Here is a 14299-nt window from a genome sequence, read left to right as displayed (position 1 = left end):
GTGGGTGGGGGCGGGCGCACCTTCATGAGGTCCTCGCTGCTTTGGGCAGCCGCGCCGCCCTGGCTGTGGTTCATCACCATCTCCGTCAGCAGCCTCACGTTGCTGTTCACCTCCTCGATGGCGCTCACCCGCCTTGAGATCTTCTCCATTCGCTTCTGGTCCTGGGGAGGCATTGGCAAACGGCCCCGGAGCACCTGAGTCAGGCCTGGACCTGAGCCAGGCTCTGTCCCACACCACCCTCTGCTGGGTGTGAGATCAGCCCCTGCTAAGAGCCCTTCGGGCCCAGGACAGGGCACTCTGGTCCAAGAAGCCCTTGACCAACCCTGTGTTCACTTTCTCTCCTCTTGCCAACGCCCCCTGGACCCAGGCCTCTGCACGAGTCCATCAGAACCTCTAGGGGTGGCCCAGGATTCTGGGTTTCCAACACACTCACCAGCTGATTCTGGAGGGCTGGGAGCTAGATTTACACCTGTGGTTCTACATAACCCTCCCCCTCTCTGTATTTGTCCCTTGAAAGGAGGTTCAGTACTTGAGAGTGAAAGGGGACCTTAGCGGTCACAAAGTACAACTGAGAAACTAGTGCCGTGACCCCCTTGAAAGGCCGCTGCAGCAGTGACCCTGCCATCCCTCTCCCACTCTGCTCACCATGCATGCTCCTCCCTTGTGGAATGAAAGGTGGGCTTGTGCTGTGCCGTCTGATACAATCGCCCTCCTCGAGAAGAGCTGCCCTTTCTCTGGGCTGTCAGAGCACACAGCTTGCCCTAAGACAGCCAAGAGTGTCTGCCCTTTGGGTCTCTGGACTGCACTTTTTTGATGACATACCCTTATCAATAAAAAAGATTTCAGCATGCACCCACAACACAGGTATACATACTTATAAAATACATGTATATTATTCTCTCTATATGTATATGTATGTAAAATGTACTATATTTTGAACATAGTAAGGCCTAATTTCCCTCTAACTTTTACAGAAGAGGTCTTCAGCCTCCCAGAAGCCAATGCAGGTCGGCTTGGCTGCTGGGAAATTCTTCCTTCCACACGCTGCTCCTGGCTCTGCCTGCAGGGCCCCCGGACTCGGTCAGCTCTTTCTCTGCTGTCACAGCCCTGTAGCTGGGCCACTACGCACACGTACACGCGACCTCCCTCAGTGGCTCAGCTCAACGTCCCATCCCGCCACCTCCTTGCACTCTGGCCTTGGCCATCACCTCCTGCACCATCTCCTTGATGAGTCTGTTGGCTGCTCGGAGGTCCTCGGGGTGGGAGCTCTTCAGCAGGCGGGCCAGCATCTGTGGAGACAGAGGGACATGGCTGTGACGGCAGTCCCTGGGCCTGGGGTCCCGTGCTGGCTCCTTTTCCTGGTGGTAGGATGTGAATAAGTTACTAAGCTCTTACCTAGCCTGCTGCCCGAGAGGCCCTGGCCGATGTGGTGGCACAAAAAAGGACGAGACCCTGACGTGTGGCCCTAGCAGGAGCCACGGGGTCCGGCTCTGGAAGCGCTCAGGCCTGAGGGATTTGCTCTAGGTTTCGAGCTCACCCTTACTGGGGAGGCAGTGTCTGGAGGGAGAGAGCCTCCGGTCCACCCTGGCTCTGCCACCGTTCTTGTCTCTGATCTGGACAGGTCACTTCCCTCCCTGAGCCCCAGTTGTGAAATAGGGACAATTCTCCCTCCTGTGCAGCTTACGGGCAGTAAAGAAGGTGTCTGTGAAGGGGCTTGACCCAAAGGGTCTCTAAAGCACATCAGCCCCTGATCTCCGCTTCCTTCTTCCTCAAAGTGGAGAAACCCAAGGTCACTGCTGGAGAAGGGGGCCCCCTGGTGGCACCTCCTTCCAACTGCAGCTCACCTAAGGCCTCGTCATTGTCCTCCGTGTCGCTGGCCAGTCGGAAGAGTGTGGGCCGCAAGCGCTCACAGCGCTGGTACAGTTCCTGGGGGCAGCAGGGCGGGCAGGGTGTGGGTGGGGGCGGGCGCACCTTCATGAGGTCCTCGCTGCTTTGGGCAGCCGCGCCGCCCTGGCTGTGGTTCATCACCATCTCCGTCAGCAGCCTCACGTTGCTGTTCACCTCCTCGATGGCGCTCACCCGCCTTGAGATCTTCTCCATTCGCTTCTGGTCCTGGGGAGGCATTGGCAAACGGCCCCGGAGCACCTGAGTCAGGCCTGGACCTGAGCCAGGCTCTGTCCCACACCACCCTCTGCTGGGTGTGAGATCAGCCCCTGCTAAGAGCCCTTCGGGCCCAGGACAGGGCACTCTGGTCCAAGAAGCCCTTGACCAACCCTGTGTTCACTTTCTCTCCTCTTGCCAACGCCCCCTGGACCCAGGCCTCTGCACGAGTCCATCAGAACCTCTAGGGGTGGCCCAGGATTCTGGGTTTCCAACACACTCACCAGCTGATTCTGGAGGGCTGGGAGCTAGATTTACACCTGTGGTTCTACATAACCCTCCCCCTCTCTGTATTTGTCCCTTGAAAGGAGGTTCAGTACTTGAGAGTGAAAGGGGACCTTAGCGGTCACAAAGTACAACTGAGAAACTAGTGCCGTGACCCCCTTGAAAGGCCGCTGCAGCAGTGACCCTGCCATCCCTCTCCCACTCTGCTCACCATGCATGCTCCTCCCTTGTGGAATGAAAGGTGGGCTTGTGCTGTGCCGTCTGATACAATCGCCCTCCTCGAGAAGAGCTGCCCTTTCTCTGGGCTGTCAGAGCACACAGCTTGCCCTAAGACAGCCAAGAGTGTCTGCCCTTTGGGTCTCTGGACTGCACTTTTTTGATGACATACCCTTATCAATAAAAAAGATTTCAGCATGCACCCACAACACAGGTATACATACTTATAAAATACATGTATATTATTCTCTCTATATGTATATGTATGTAAAATGTACTATATTTTGAACATAGTAAGGCCTAATTTCCCTCTAACTTTTACAGAAGAGGTCTTCAGCCTCCCAGAAGCCAATGCAGGTCGGCTTGGCTGCTGGGAAATTCTTCCTTCCACACGCTGCTCCTGGCTCTGCCTGCAGGGCCCCCGGACTCGGTCAGCTCTTTCTCTGCTGTCACAGCCCTGTAGCTGGGCCACTACGCACACGTACACGCGACCTCCCTCAGTGGCTCAGCTCAACGTCCCATCCCGCCACCTCCTTGCACTCTGGCCTTGGCCATCACCTCCTGCACCATCTCCTTGATGAGTCTGTTGGCTGCTCGGAGGTCCTCGGGGTGGGAGCTCTTCAGCAGGCGGGCCAGCATCTGTGGAGACAGAGGGACATGGCTGTGACGGCAGTCCCTGGGCCTGGGGTCCCGTGCTGGCTCCTTTTCCTGGTGGTAGGATGTGAATAAGTTACTAAGCTCTCCATGGGATGGCAAGGATCTGACACCTTACAGGGTGGCCGTGGGACAAGTGACACACTGCACGTAAGTGCTCTCCGCAGCGCCGGCAGAAATAAGCTTTCCAGAAATGGTGCGAAACATTACTATTGCTAGAGAATTCTTCTAGAAGGATGTACAGGAAACTCAACCTTTACCCCCTGGGACTAGACCGGGTAGAAGAGGAGCTTTTACTTTTTATCCTACCCCTGTGCTGTTTAAGTTCTTGCCCATGACCACATGCTTCTTTAACAAAAAGCTAGTAAAATCATTGTTGAGAAGGTCACAGACATAAAGACAGGCAAGCTCCTTCCTGATCAACCTATGAAATGCCCTCAAACCAAGCCCAGGGCCACCAGCCTCAGGCCTGCATTTACTAAGTGAAGGGCACTGCGTGGGCAGCACTCAGCATGTGTAAGGGCTCAACACCCAGCGCCCGTCACCCACCACGGCGGTCGTGCTCAGTGTAGCCTCTGCTCCAGGGACAGGGCCGCCAGAGGCTGGAACCCACTGACCCCCAGTGGGCCTGGAGTCCTCATCTGGCCCTCCCTGAAGCCTCACCTTGGATTTCTCCTCGTCTTCAAAGATCACATTCTTGGGCCGCGGTGGAGGAAGGGGAAAGGTGGCATCATCTGGAAGCTTGGGGTCGGCCTTCACAATCCCTGCAGTGGACGGCGGTGGGGAGACCGTCTAGTCCTCATCTGGCCCTCCCTGAAGCCTCACCTTGGATTTCTCCTCGTCTTCAAAGATCACATTCTTGGGCCGCGGTGGAGGAAGGGGAAAGGTGGCATCATCTGGAAGCTTGGGGTCGGCCTTCACAATCCCTGCAGTGGACGGCGGTGGGGAGAGGGTCTCAGGGTCTGGGGCGGAGGGGAGAGGGGGATGGGGGCAGGCAAGGGTAGGATGGAAGGTGGAGGGCAGGCTTTCTCCAGCATGCTGGTGCTGCACTTTGGGGGGTCAGGGCCTGCTCCTGAACTACCATGCCAAATAGTGTGTGTGCGGGGTCGGGGGCAGTTAGAAACCTGTATTTTGAGGCCGTACCATGGGGACCAGTCTCTGACTCAACCCCATCTTTTCCCCATCCAAGCTGGCCTCAGGCAGAACCATAAAGAGGCCCCACTGGCTCTATGTTCTTGAGAAGTTAAAGGGCAGACCTAGGACCTTGCTGCCAGAGCCCCAGGGAGGAGGTGGTCACACCCCACCTCTGGTGCCTCACCCTGCTTCTTCAGCATCTGGTAGGCCTCTGCGATCTTCACCTCCTCAGGGAGGCCGACCGTCCAGCTGTAGAGAAGCTCCAAGATCTTGTTCTTCACCTTCTCCGACGTCCGAGAGCCCAGGTACTTCGGGGATGGAAGGGAGAGGCGGCTTTGACATTGCCCGGCCCCACTCACTGTAGTCCCAACCCCAGCCTAAACCTGGCTGCGTCCCCAGGACTCCTTCAGAAACCGCAGCCTACACGACCCTCCCACCTGACCGGCCTGAGCTCACCTCCTGGCCCTGCTGCTGCCCACTAGCTGTGCGAGCCCTGGGTGTCCCAGTGCCCTGCCTGTTGAGTGGGGATGACAGCAGCAGCGCCGTGCCGGGGAAGCAAAGCTGACACAGATAAGGCCCGGAGCCCGGCGCCTGCTCTCGGCCAGCTCGTGGAAACCTTAACTGTGATCTCAGGAAGGAGGAGCCACCAGGCTCCGGGCTGACCAGGGAAGGAGCAGGTGTGGAACCGCTCGGCCCTGGGCTCCATTCAGTCTCCCAGCAGCAAACTCGGCAGACGGAACCGGCTCTCACTCCGGTCATCTCCTGAGAAGAGCTGCTGGGTCGTTCAGCTGCTCTGGTCAAGGGATGCATCTGAGCAACGATGGGCGAAGTGGTGGGCTCTCACCCAAGGGGCATCAAACATGTTCCTGCCCTAGGGGAGGACTCCTCAGGCCCATCAGAGGCTCTGTCACTCAGGTTTGGGGCCTCAGCATCCAAGGCCTCAAGGAGGCCACTCTTGTGAGGTGGAGACAGGGAGACCCTCCACTAGACACCTAGGTGGGGTGCCGTGGCCAGGTCTGCAGGGAGAGACCTCAGAGCCCGAGCAGCCCGCGCTGGGGAGGCTGTTCTGTGTTCAATGCACTCATTCCTCCCTAAGCGCCAGGCAGCTCCGGAGCTGGCCGGCCACCAGGCAGCCTGGAAGCGTTCTTCCTGGAAACCCAGCCGTCCCGGGCTCAGGTGTGAAGGGAACCCTGAGAAAGGGTCTGTGTTTGTGTCGGGTCAGGATGAGGCCAGTCAGTCACCCCTCCTCAACCGCCATCTGACAGCGCAGGTCTGAGCGTGCGCTGGGAGCACCCACCTTGGGAGACACGACCTTGATGAGCTCGTTGAGGAAGCGGAACTTGCCCACCTCGTCGTGGAACCTCTTGCCGCAGCTCTTCATGCATGTTTCCAGCACCTGGGGGGGGTGGTGTGAGGTGCGGGGACCCCCAGGGAGGATCAGAGGAGGTACCCTCCCTCCCACGCCTCAGCCAGGGCCCAGAAGCCCAGGGACCGGCAGTGAGAAGGGGGAAGATGACTCTTGAGAAAAAGAGGATTCTGAAGTTCGGAGACCCCCTGAGATTGGTCACCGCCCGCTGGGGGACAGGGTTGGGCCACCCCGAGAGCCTGGCAATGCCCAACTCGCAGCACCGGCTTAGCCTCTCCGTGGCTTGGCCATGTCTGAGGACCACTTGCAAATTACTTTCTTACTATTTTCCTTTGATGATTTTTTGAAACGTAAATAGGCACCACCAAACTCAGCCTTATCCTAAGCTAGATGTATGTGAAATCAGAGGACTAATGTGTATTTCAGGGGAAAAAAACCCCACCCAAACCCTAACATGTTAAAACAAATACATAACTATTAAAAGGAAAACTGTTTATCTACCACCGTCTAAAATCAGCTTTGCTCTATGGTTTGTTGCTATCTGACCCATGCTTGGGGGCCACAACTGTGCACCCCCTGCTCTTCTGCTACTGGCTCAGCTTTGAAACCTCTGGCCTGAGCCCAGTTGTCACCCCTTGCACCCCTGTGCTGTCCTGTGCCTGGAGGCCATCGATGGGCTGGCCCGGCCCGGCCCCGTAATGCATCTATAAACACGAAGATTCCTGGATGCATATACTATAGGGGTTCTGGTCGGCGGGTCTGGGGTGGGGCCCTGATTCAGCCTCCTGAAGGTCTGAGGCGCAGCTGGAGCTGGGAATCCCTAGCCCAAACAACCTAGGGCTTCCCCCCCACAAGAAGCCTAACTGTGCAGGGTCTGGGGTGGGAGGCCAGCCCACTGGTTCACTGGTTGCCATGGGACCCTCAGGGGCTGGGCCACACCCCCATTCAAGGCCATCTGGGCACAACTCCCTTGGGCTCTAAAGAAGAACTTGGGGGCTTCCCTGGTGGCGCAGTGGTTAAGAATCTGCCTGCCAATGCAGGGGACACAGGTTTGAGCCCTGGCCCGGGAAGATCCCACATGCCACGGAGCAACTAAGCCTGTGCACCACAACTACTGAGCCTGCGTGCCACAACTACTGAAGCCTGCGTGCCTAGAGCCCGAGCTCTACAACAAGAGAAGCCACTGCAATGAGAAGCCCACGCACCATAACGAAGAGTAGCCCCCGTTCACCACAACTAGAGAAAGCCCGCGTGCAGCAACGAAGACCCAACAATGAAGAGCCAATGCAGCCAAAAATAAATAAACTTATTAAAAAAAAAAAAAAGAAGAACCTGTTGGGACCCCAAAAACCTCAGTCTTGGCCCCCCCGGTGCCACCCACATGGTCAGGGGACAGATGGCACCGTGCTTCCCCTTCTCCTCACCGTCAGGGCCTGGATCGCCTCCCACTCCTGCGGGGACTGGATCTTGTGGGCCAACAGCCGGGTGGCAAGTGGAGGCCTGGGTGAGAGGAACAGCAGAGAGCCAGACTAGCCACAGAGCCCCGGGCACCCCAGGGAGGGCGGCCACCCTTCCCCGCTGGAACTGCAGCCGGCAGCGGCTTCTCCAGGACACATGCGAAGGTCCAGCTCCCTCTCCGGATGGGGCTGGAGACTGTGGCACCAGAGGGCAGGACCAGGTAGGGAGCGCAGGCCGGGACCTTTGAAAGGCGCGAGCTCAGCCTGTCAGCCGGCTTTACTGAGAACTGTGACCTGCCGTGCCCTTGGCTTGCCATAGGGACAAGTACGGAGAGATGGCCACAGCCTTCAAGGGCCCAGCCTGGGAGCAGAACATGACAATGTGCACAGAATATTCTGCTGGGAGAAGTCACGGTGGCAATGGTGACATCATCTACCAGATCACGAAAGACCTGTCACCAGTGACAGTAACAGCTAACACATACGGAGCACTTACGGTGTGCGAGGCACCTCACGTCCATTTTCCTGCCTAACCTCCATAAGAGCCCCCCGAGGTAGGCAGCACTATCACCTCTACTTTACAGTCTCAGAAATGGGGGCTCAGAGGCATCTAGTTACTCGTCCAGGCGACTCAGTTAACAGAAGGGATAGGACTGTCACCTGAGCAGCTGGACTGGGGAGCACACACGTCACGCTGTCTGCACGGCATCCCAAGTGGAGCGTCTATGCTAATGGGGTGCGGCGGAAGCGAAGCACACTGAGCTGTGCTCCCCAAACTTCAGTGCCACCTGGGGAGCCTGCTAACAACGTCCCCGCCAAGCTCCCTGCCGGGCAGTCTAGCCCGAGTCTGGGTGCAGCCCACAAATGGACATTTTTGACAAACACACCGGGTGATCCTAATGCACGTGGTTCTGATTCTTCCTTGAGCAAAGGGCCTGCTGGCCCCTCCCAGCTGGGGAGCACGCAGTTCTCTGGGAGGCCCTCCCCAACAAAGCATGGGTGCGGGTCAGGCGGCCCTGGGCTTCATCAAGCCCGGGACTACCTCCTCCTCTCTATGAGATCTTGGGGCAACTACTGAGCCCCCCGAGCCTCGGTTTCTTCACCTGTAAGATGGGTCCAGCAAGGCCCACCTCAGAGGGTGGCACACGGTGGCACTGAGTACAAAGTACGCGCTGCCATTGTTAATTTGGGAGCACTTCAGAATGGAAACTGGGTCTCAAGTCATCCTCGTCTCTGCCCAAGGCCAGGGTCTGGAGTGCGCGTGGCAGGTGCTGAGTGTGTGAGTGAAAGACGGGGAAGCCACCTACCCCTCAAAGTCCTCGTTGAGCTGCTCGCAGAAGCCGTTGATGCTGGCCCAGTGCAGCTCCTTGTTCAGGGGGTTTGTGGCTCTGTCTGGAGGAGAGAGGGCCAGTGGCCTGGTGAAGGGATCCCTGCCTCTCCCACTCCCTGCCCTGGCGTATGGCTGAGCATGCGAAAAGGCCTCCCCTGGACTCCCTGCTCCGACGGCCCCAAGATCCCAGCGCTGACGTCCGTCAAGTCAACGCACAGAGGAGCTGCTGTCTGCGGGCTTCTTCTTGCAGCTTCTCCCCGAAGGGCCCCGCGTCCAGAGACTGTGCTCAGCGGTCGTTCCCCTCCCGCACTGCCCCAACCCCTGCTGCTGTACGCCTGTCTGCACCTCCTCTGATTCTGCTCCTGAAGTGTCCCCATAATTCTCACAGAATTTACTCTCAGAGGAGATCCAGAGGTAAGGGAAAAAAGCAGTAGTTCCAACCTCAAGGAGCTTTGCAGCTGGGAAGTGGGCCAAGGTCAGCTAGGTTCTCAATAGAATGTGACAGAGGGAGGCAAAGGAGCCGTGGGAACCGGTAACTGGAGGAGGGGACTCAGGGGAGCCGGGAGCCTGGAGCCAGGGCAGGCTGCCTGGAAGAGGCAACACAAGAAGCACTGGAGGGACTTAACCAGGCTGGGGATGATGTGCCTCGGAACAGCTCAAGGGTTGCGGGTGAGAAGAGCTGTGGATAACAGCTCAGGGTAGGGCATGGGGGACCTTGGGAAGGAGTGCGGCTCAGGTATCGCTTCCTTCTTCCCTAACAGCGCCACCTGCCCGGGGCAGCACTGCCGAGGCAGCTCTCTGCTGTGTCCCCCAGACCCGACCTTCATCATGGGTCCAAGTCTGCTATTGCACCGCATCCCAGCCACTTCTGCACACGTCCGTAAATGCACACCCAGTAAATGAGTGAATGGATGCGGGCTCAGCTGCAGGCAGGCAGGGGGAGGTTCTGGGGGAATCCGAATCCAGGAGTAGGTAGTGGCCAGGAAAGGGCCAACGGGAAGGGGTGGTAAACAAAGCCAGACAGTACCCCCCGACCCCCAACGCTGGTGAGACAACAGCTAAAAATAAACAACAAGGTCCTACTGTATAGCACAGGCAACTGTATTCAATATCCTGGGATAAACCACAACGGAAGAGTATAAAACGAGAATGTATATATGTGTAAAAGTGAGTCACTTTGCTGTATAGCAGCAATTAACACATTGTAAATCAACTGTATTTCAATAAAACTTTTTAAAAGCCCCCAAAATTTAGTACGTCACTTAACTTCCCCGAACCTCCATTTCCCCATCTGTAAAGCTGGAGCAAAATAAGAAGTGATTTGGGATGACAGCATACTCTATCCAGGGTAAGGCGTGGGGCAGCCAGAGCTGGATCTTCATCACCTCCCGACAGCCTATCTCCAAGCGTCACCCTGTGCTGGTCAGTTCTGCCCAAACATGAGGACAGAGCCGAGGGTGTGGAGGGCACAGCCCAGGAGGTGGGACACGGAAGGATCTGTGGTCAGGAGGAGGCTGGGGACTCGGCCTGTGACGCCTGCCTATTTGGGGCCCTGTGCTCTGGCGGGAGGCCTGGAGCCCTAGGATCCCAGTGCCTGGCAGCCAATCATTCAATTCATATTTATTCAATAAATATTCTGAGTGTGGGACCACAGCAGTGAACAAGACAAAATCTCTGCCCTCCTGGAGCTCACCACCCAGCAAGAGAAACACTGACTACTCAGATAAACAAACAAACAGGATACTGTACACTGTTGCAGAGTGCTATAAAGAAAAACAGAGCATTAAAAAAAAACAGAAAGAAAGAAAGAAAACCAGAGCAGGGAGAAGGTATAAAGAAGTGGGGTGGGGGGCTGCTTTCTGGGAGGGCTCTCAGAGGTACAGCTGAGCAAAGATCTGAAAGAAACATTTCCTCTGTGCATACAAACCTCTGCTCCAGGAGCCCTGCAGAGCCCGCCAGTCCCTGGGAGAAGTGAAGCCCCTGCTGCCCCCCCATCTACTCTGCCTCCCAGCCTCCCAGCCTCCCAGCACGGCCAGAGGCTGCTTAGAAAACTAGAATGGGGCTGGATATTGCCTACTCAATGACATCCAGCCGGGGGACCCCAAAACAGGAAGTCCCTTAGAGTGTCAGAGACACATGAGTCTGAGTGAGGACAGAGAAACTGGTTCTAGAGCCCGCTCCTAAGTCAGAAGCCAGTGAGGAAGAAGTAGTGGCATCATGACACATCTTCTCTGCATCTGGTTCAGAGCGAGGGCCTCTGGGTCCAAGGAGATCTGACCAACCTCTCTGGCCCTGGCTCCCAACTCCCAGCCCTCTTACCTCTACCCGGGGGGGCGCACTTTCCCCAGCAGGCAGCAGGGTAGAACACAGAGGGAAGGAGGGAATTGTTTCACAACAGGGCATGACTCCACCCTGTCACTCTACACTGGTGACAATGTCATCAGTTACCCACCAAAAGCTACTCTTCACCTCCAGTCACTGCAAGGTAAGAGCTTACAATTTTGCTAGGGCACAAAGGGCAAGAAAAAGAGAAAACCCCATCAGCCGCGATCTATCAGAGCCTAGCCTCCTGCCAAACCTGAGGGGCCTGACTCCTGTCTGTTTTTCAGATCAGACTCTTTGGCCTCTCAGAAAATCCCCGCTGTTGCTAAACCTGACACTGTTCTGTAGCACCCACGGCTCAAGGCTTGCGGCCTGTCAGATCTGTCAGCCAGGGCCCTGCCCATCCCCCCTAAGTTACTGCTGAGACCTGGACACTTGTGGCATTCCAGAACAGTCTCGATGGCCGCTGAGTGCTTCCTTTCCATGCCCTCCCCCACCACTGGCCAACTGACTCTGAAACATCCGTGGAGACGGTGTGCTTCTGGGACCATCCTCAGGATTCAACTCTGCACAAGACTGGCTTAAAAGGGGCTGGTCATAATCCCAAATCATGCTGCGCAGCTCCCCGGTGTGCCTGGAGTCAAGGGGCTGAGATGAAAGTAGACCCAGAGGACTCTCTGAGGCCCTGGTACAGATGTGACCTGAATGGGAGCAAAGACTTGGGAGGGAGCTGTCCCTAGTCCAGTGGGGGAAGCAAGCCGTGCTCTCAGGAACGGAGTCCAGTAGTGGGTTATGAGAGCCGAGGATCTGCAGCGTGGGACATGGAGGTCAGGTAGACAGTGTGAGGGCTAGTACTCAAGCCTAAGTAGTAGGAAATCGTGTCCGAGGAGACACAGGAGGAGATGCAGGGCCCTTTGGAGGAAACTTAGCAAGGGCTAGGAAAGGAGTCTTTGGTAGGGGGTGCAAAACCTCAGGGTCTGGACTGAGAGTAGTGACAGAGAACTTGAAATCACTTCTGGAGTCTGAGACAGGACCCTCCCAAGCCTGTGGGGTTTGGGGGTTTCTCACTATGCGGCCAGAGCGCGGGGGATTCGATGGGTTAGTGGGTCCTACCTTCCAGGGCGGGGGAACGAACAAATGTGAGTTGCAAGCTCAAGAAAGGGATAGGAGAGAGTCACGCCATGCAGCGCCAGAGAGTGGAGGATTCGGGGCTCAAGGGGAGCCTGGTCCCTCGCTCCCGGGTGTGAGGTGCAGCTCTCGGGGCCGCTCGCTTGCTTCCTCCCTGAGTCCAGGGAATGACTTGGGTGTCCGCTCCGCGGAAAAGTCTGGGCCCGAGAGAGTTGGAGGCTGCTCTCTCTATCCCGGGGGTTCTGGGCGCAGAGCCGGGCGCAGCTCACTCCTCCCCGGGGGTCGCGGCCCAGGAATCGGAAGGGTGGGCGGCGCCTGCTCCCATCGCCGGTCCGCGCAGCTGGTGGGGTCCCCCTTAACCCCAGGGTCGGAGGTATGGGCTTGGGACACCGCCCCTACCGGGCCGGGGCAGGGCGTGAGGAGGGGGCGCCGCGTACCCCGCCCCCGCCGGGAAGGGGCCCGCCTAGTGCCCCCGGTTCCGGTTCCGGTCCGGCCCGCGCCCCTCCCGGACACTCACTGATTCGCGCCTCCAGAGTCTCCGGCTCCATCGCAGGCTCCATCCGCCACGGGCCCCCAGCCTCGGCACCGCCCCCCGCCCCCCGGCGCTCTCGCGGGACCTCCTCGGCACCGCCCTCCGCCGATTAAAGGGGCAACGTCCGTCCCGACGCGCGGAGAAGAGCATTCGGCACCATAGAGACGCGAACGAACTCGCCTAGAGCGCCACCTGATCTCCCAACCCCTCCCCCAAGCGGCGTTAACATCGTGGGAGGGACTCGCCGCCTGCCTTGTTCACAGCGCTCTGGCCGGAAAGGAAGCCGAGGGACTTGGGGCTGAGGGCTGCACCATGGAAACCCTGCGGGACGCTCTAAGTCGTTCTGCGTCACGGCGATGCCTATGATAGCTTCCGGAAGAACTTTCAGCGGCCATGTTTTTGAGGGGCTCTGAGATCACTTCCGTATCCCTGAGCGGGTATTTCCGCTTAGATGCAAAAGTGGGAGGGTCCCTTAAAACGGCAATGACGTATGTTGGCCGCTGTGAAAGTAAGTCAAAGTTTGAGTGCTTACAGTGTTCCAAGTATTGTTTTAAGCACCTTTTTTTCTTTTTTAACGCGGGCCTCTCACTGTTGTGGACTCTCCCGTCGCGGAGCACAGGCTCCGGACGCACAGGCTCAGCGGCCATGGCTCACGGGCCCAGCCGATCCGCGGCATGTGGGATCTTCCCGGACTGGGGCACGAACCCGTGTCTGCTGTATCGGCAGGCGAACTCACAACCACTGCGCCACCAGGGAAGTCCTAATCACTTTTTCTACATTTGTCTGTTTACTCCTCACAACATGAACCAGGTAGTTTGAGATCACACAAGTGGCAGAGCCGGAACCCTGTACTGCATTCATACTGCAATCATTTCATGCACTCTGTATTCGCCTTTCTCTGGGACAGGCGCTGGAAGAGAAAGGCAAGGCCAGATACTTATTACACAACGTGCTAGGGGAAGCCCACGGGGTAATGGCAACACAGGAGGGGCCTTCTACCCCAAACGGGTGCGGATGGGGGAGGGGCTCTCTTGTCAGGGGAGGTGATATTTAGCTGAAAGACATAATTCTCCGGGTAAACCTGGTGTGAGAAGATATTTCAGGTGGAGGGAACCAAAAGTTTCAGGGCTCACAGGAGAGAAAGAGTATGATGAAGTCAGATAATTGAAAGTATTTCAATACGGCTTCAGAGGATGTAGGCCTGGAAATACGCTGGGGCAAGATCACCCAAGTCCTGCGTTTAGCCTTTTTTCTTGTGAACTATGCTGGAGGTGTCCTTAAAGAGTTTCACGCGTAATGGTGACAAAGTCAGGCTTTTGTTTTCGAGAGGTCCAGGCGGCCACAGTGGGCGGAAGATATTGCTGGGTGCCAGACTGAAGTCAGGCAGGGAAGAATGAATAGACTTCCTAGCCTCAGTGCCTTTTCTCCTGCCGTTTCTCCCTCTATTACAGACCCTTTTCATCTGTTTTCCCACACGCGGCCCGGGGAAGCCCGATTACCGGCTTACCCGGGTCCGTTGCATTCTGTCGCCCCCTGGCGGCCCACCGGGGAACTGGCCCGTGGTGTCCTCTCGAGCCTCTTGGTCTCCGGCAGGGTTAAAGCGAGACGGAAACAGAGAATCTGGCGATTCTGGTTCTGCTCAGCCGTCGCCCTGGCAAGCGACCTCGATTCACCTTGCAGAACGGAACTGACCTCATTAGGGAGTTGAGAGGCATGTGCTGGGTCAGTTTTTCCCTAATCTCAACCATTCAGCCAGCTGGGACGCTTTTCTAAAT

The 14299-nt window shown here is 57.2% G+C and overlaps 2 protein-coding genes across 3 annotated transcripts in view; both read right to left on the bottom strand.

Moving 5' to 3' along the window:
• LOC112410835 (ADP-ribosylation factor-binding protein GGA1-like) overlaps positions 1-1291 on the bottom strand; it is a 2449-nt gene extending 1158 nt beyond the window's left edge. The window contains exons 1-2 of one of the 2 annotated variants that reach the window (XM_024761622.1): positions 1209-1291; positions 21-161 (exon numbers count right to left, since the gene is read on the bottom strand). In XM_024761622.1, the coding sequence (XP_024617390.1) occupies positions 21-161; positions 1209-1289 (222 nt within the window). In that variant the 5' untranslated portion in view covers positions 1290-1291. Of the gene's footprint in view, positions 1-20; positions 162-645 lie in introns of both variants that reach the window. The other variant, XM_024761620.1, reaches the window with a different exon arrangement.
• The window catches only part of GGA1 (golgi associated, gamma adaptin ear containing, ARF binding protein 1), a 22630-nt gene extending 9720 nt beyond the window's left edge, over positions 1-12910 (bottom strand). Inside the window, exons 1-10 of the mRNA XM_024761623.1 lie at positions 12510-12910; positions 8520-8604; positions 7180-7255; positions 5687-5785; positions 4574-4697; positions 4081-4181; positions 3160-3240; positions 1972-2112; positions 1835-1926; positions 1584-1588 (exon numbers count right to left, since the gene is read on the bottom strand). Of these exons, the coding sequence (XP_024617391.1) occupies positions 1584-1588; positions 1835-1926; positions 1972-2112; positions 3160-3240; positions 4081-4181; positions 4574-4697; positions 5687-5785; positions 7180-7255; positions 8520-8604; positions 12510-12552 (847 nt within the window). The 5' untranslated portion in view covers positions 12553-12910. The remainder of the gene's footprint in view (positions 1-1583; positions 1589-1834; positions 1927-1971; positions 2113-3159; positions 3241-4080; positions 4182-4573; positions 4698-5686; positions 5786-7179; positions 7256-8519; positions 8605-12509) is intronic.
• Positions 12911-14299: the final 1389 nt, after the last annotated feature.

The sequence above is a fragment of the Neophocaena asiaeorientalis genome, unplaced genomic scaffold, assembly GCF_003031525.2.
Source record: "Neophocaena asiaeorientalis asiaeorientalis breed wild unplaced genomic scaffold, Neophocaena_asiaeorientalis_V1.1 scaffold473, whole genome shotgun sequence".
Taxonomy (NCBI): domain Eukaryota; kingdom Metazoa; phylum Chordata; class Mammalia; order Artiodactyla; family Phocoenidae; genus Neophocaena; species Neophocaena asiaeorientalis.
The sequence above is the reverse complement of the archived record's forward strand: the minus strand, read 5'-3'. Positions and strand labels throughout refer to the sequence as shown.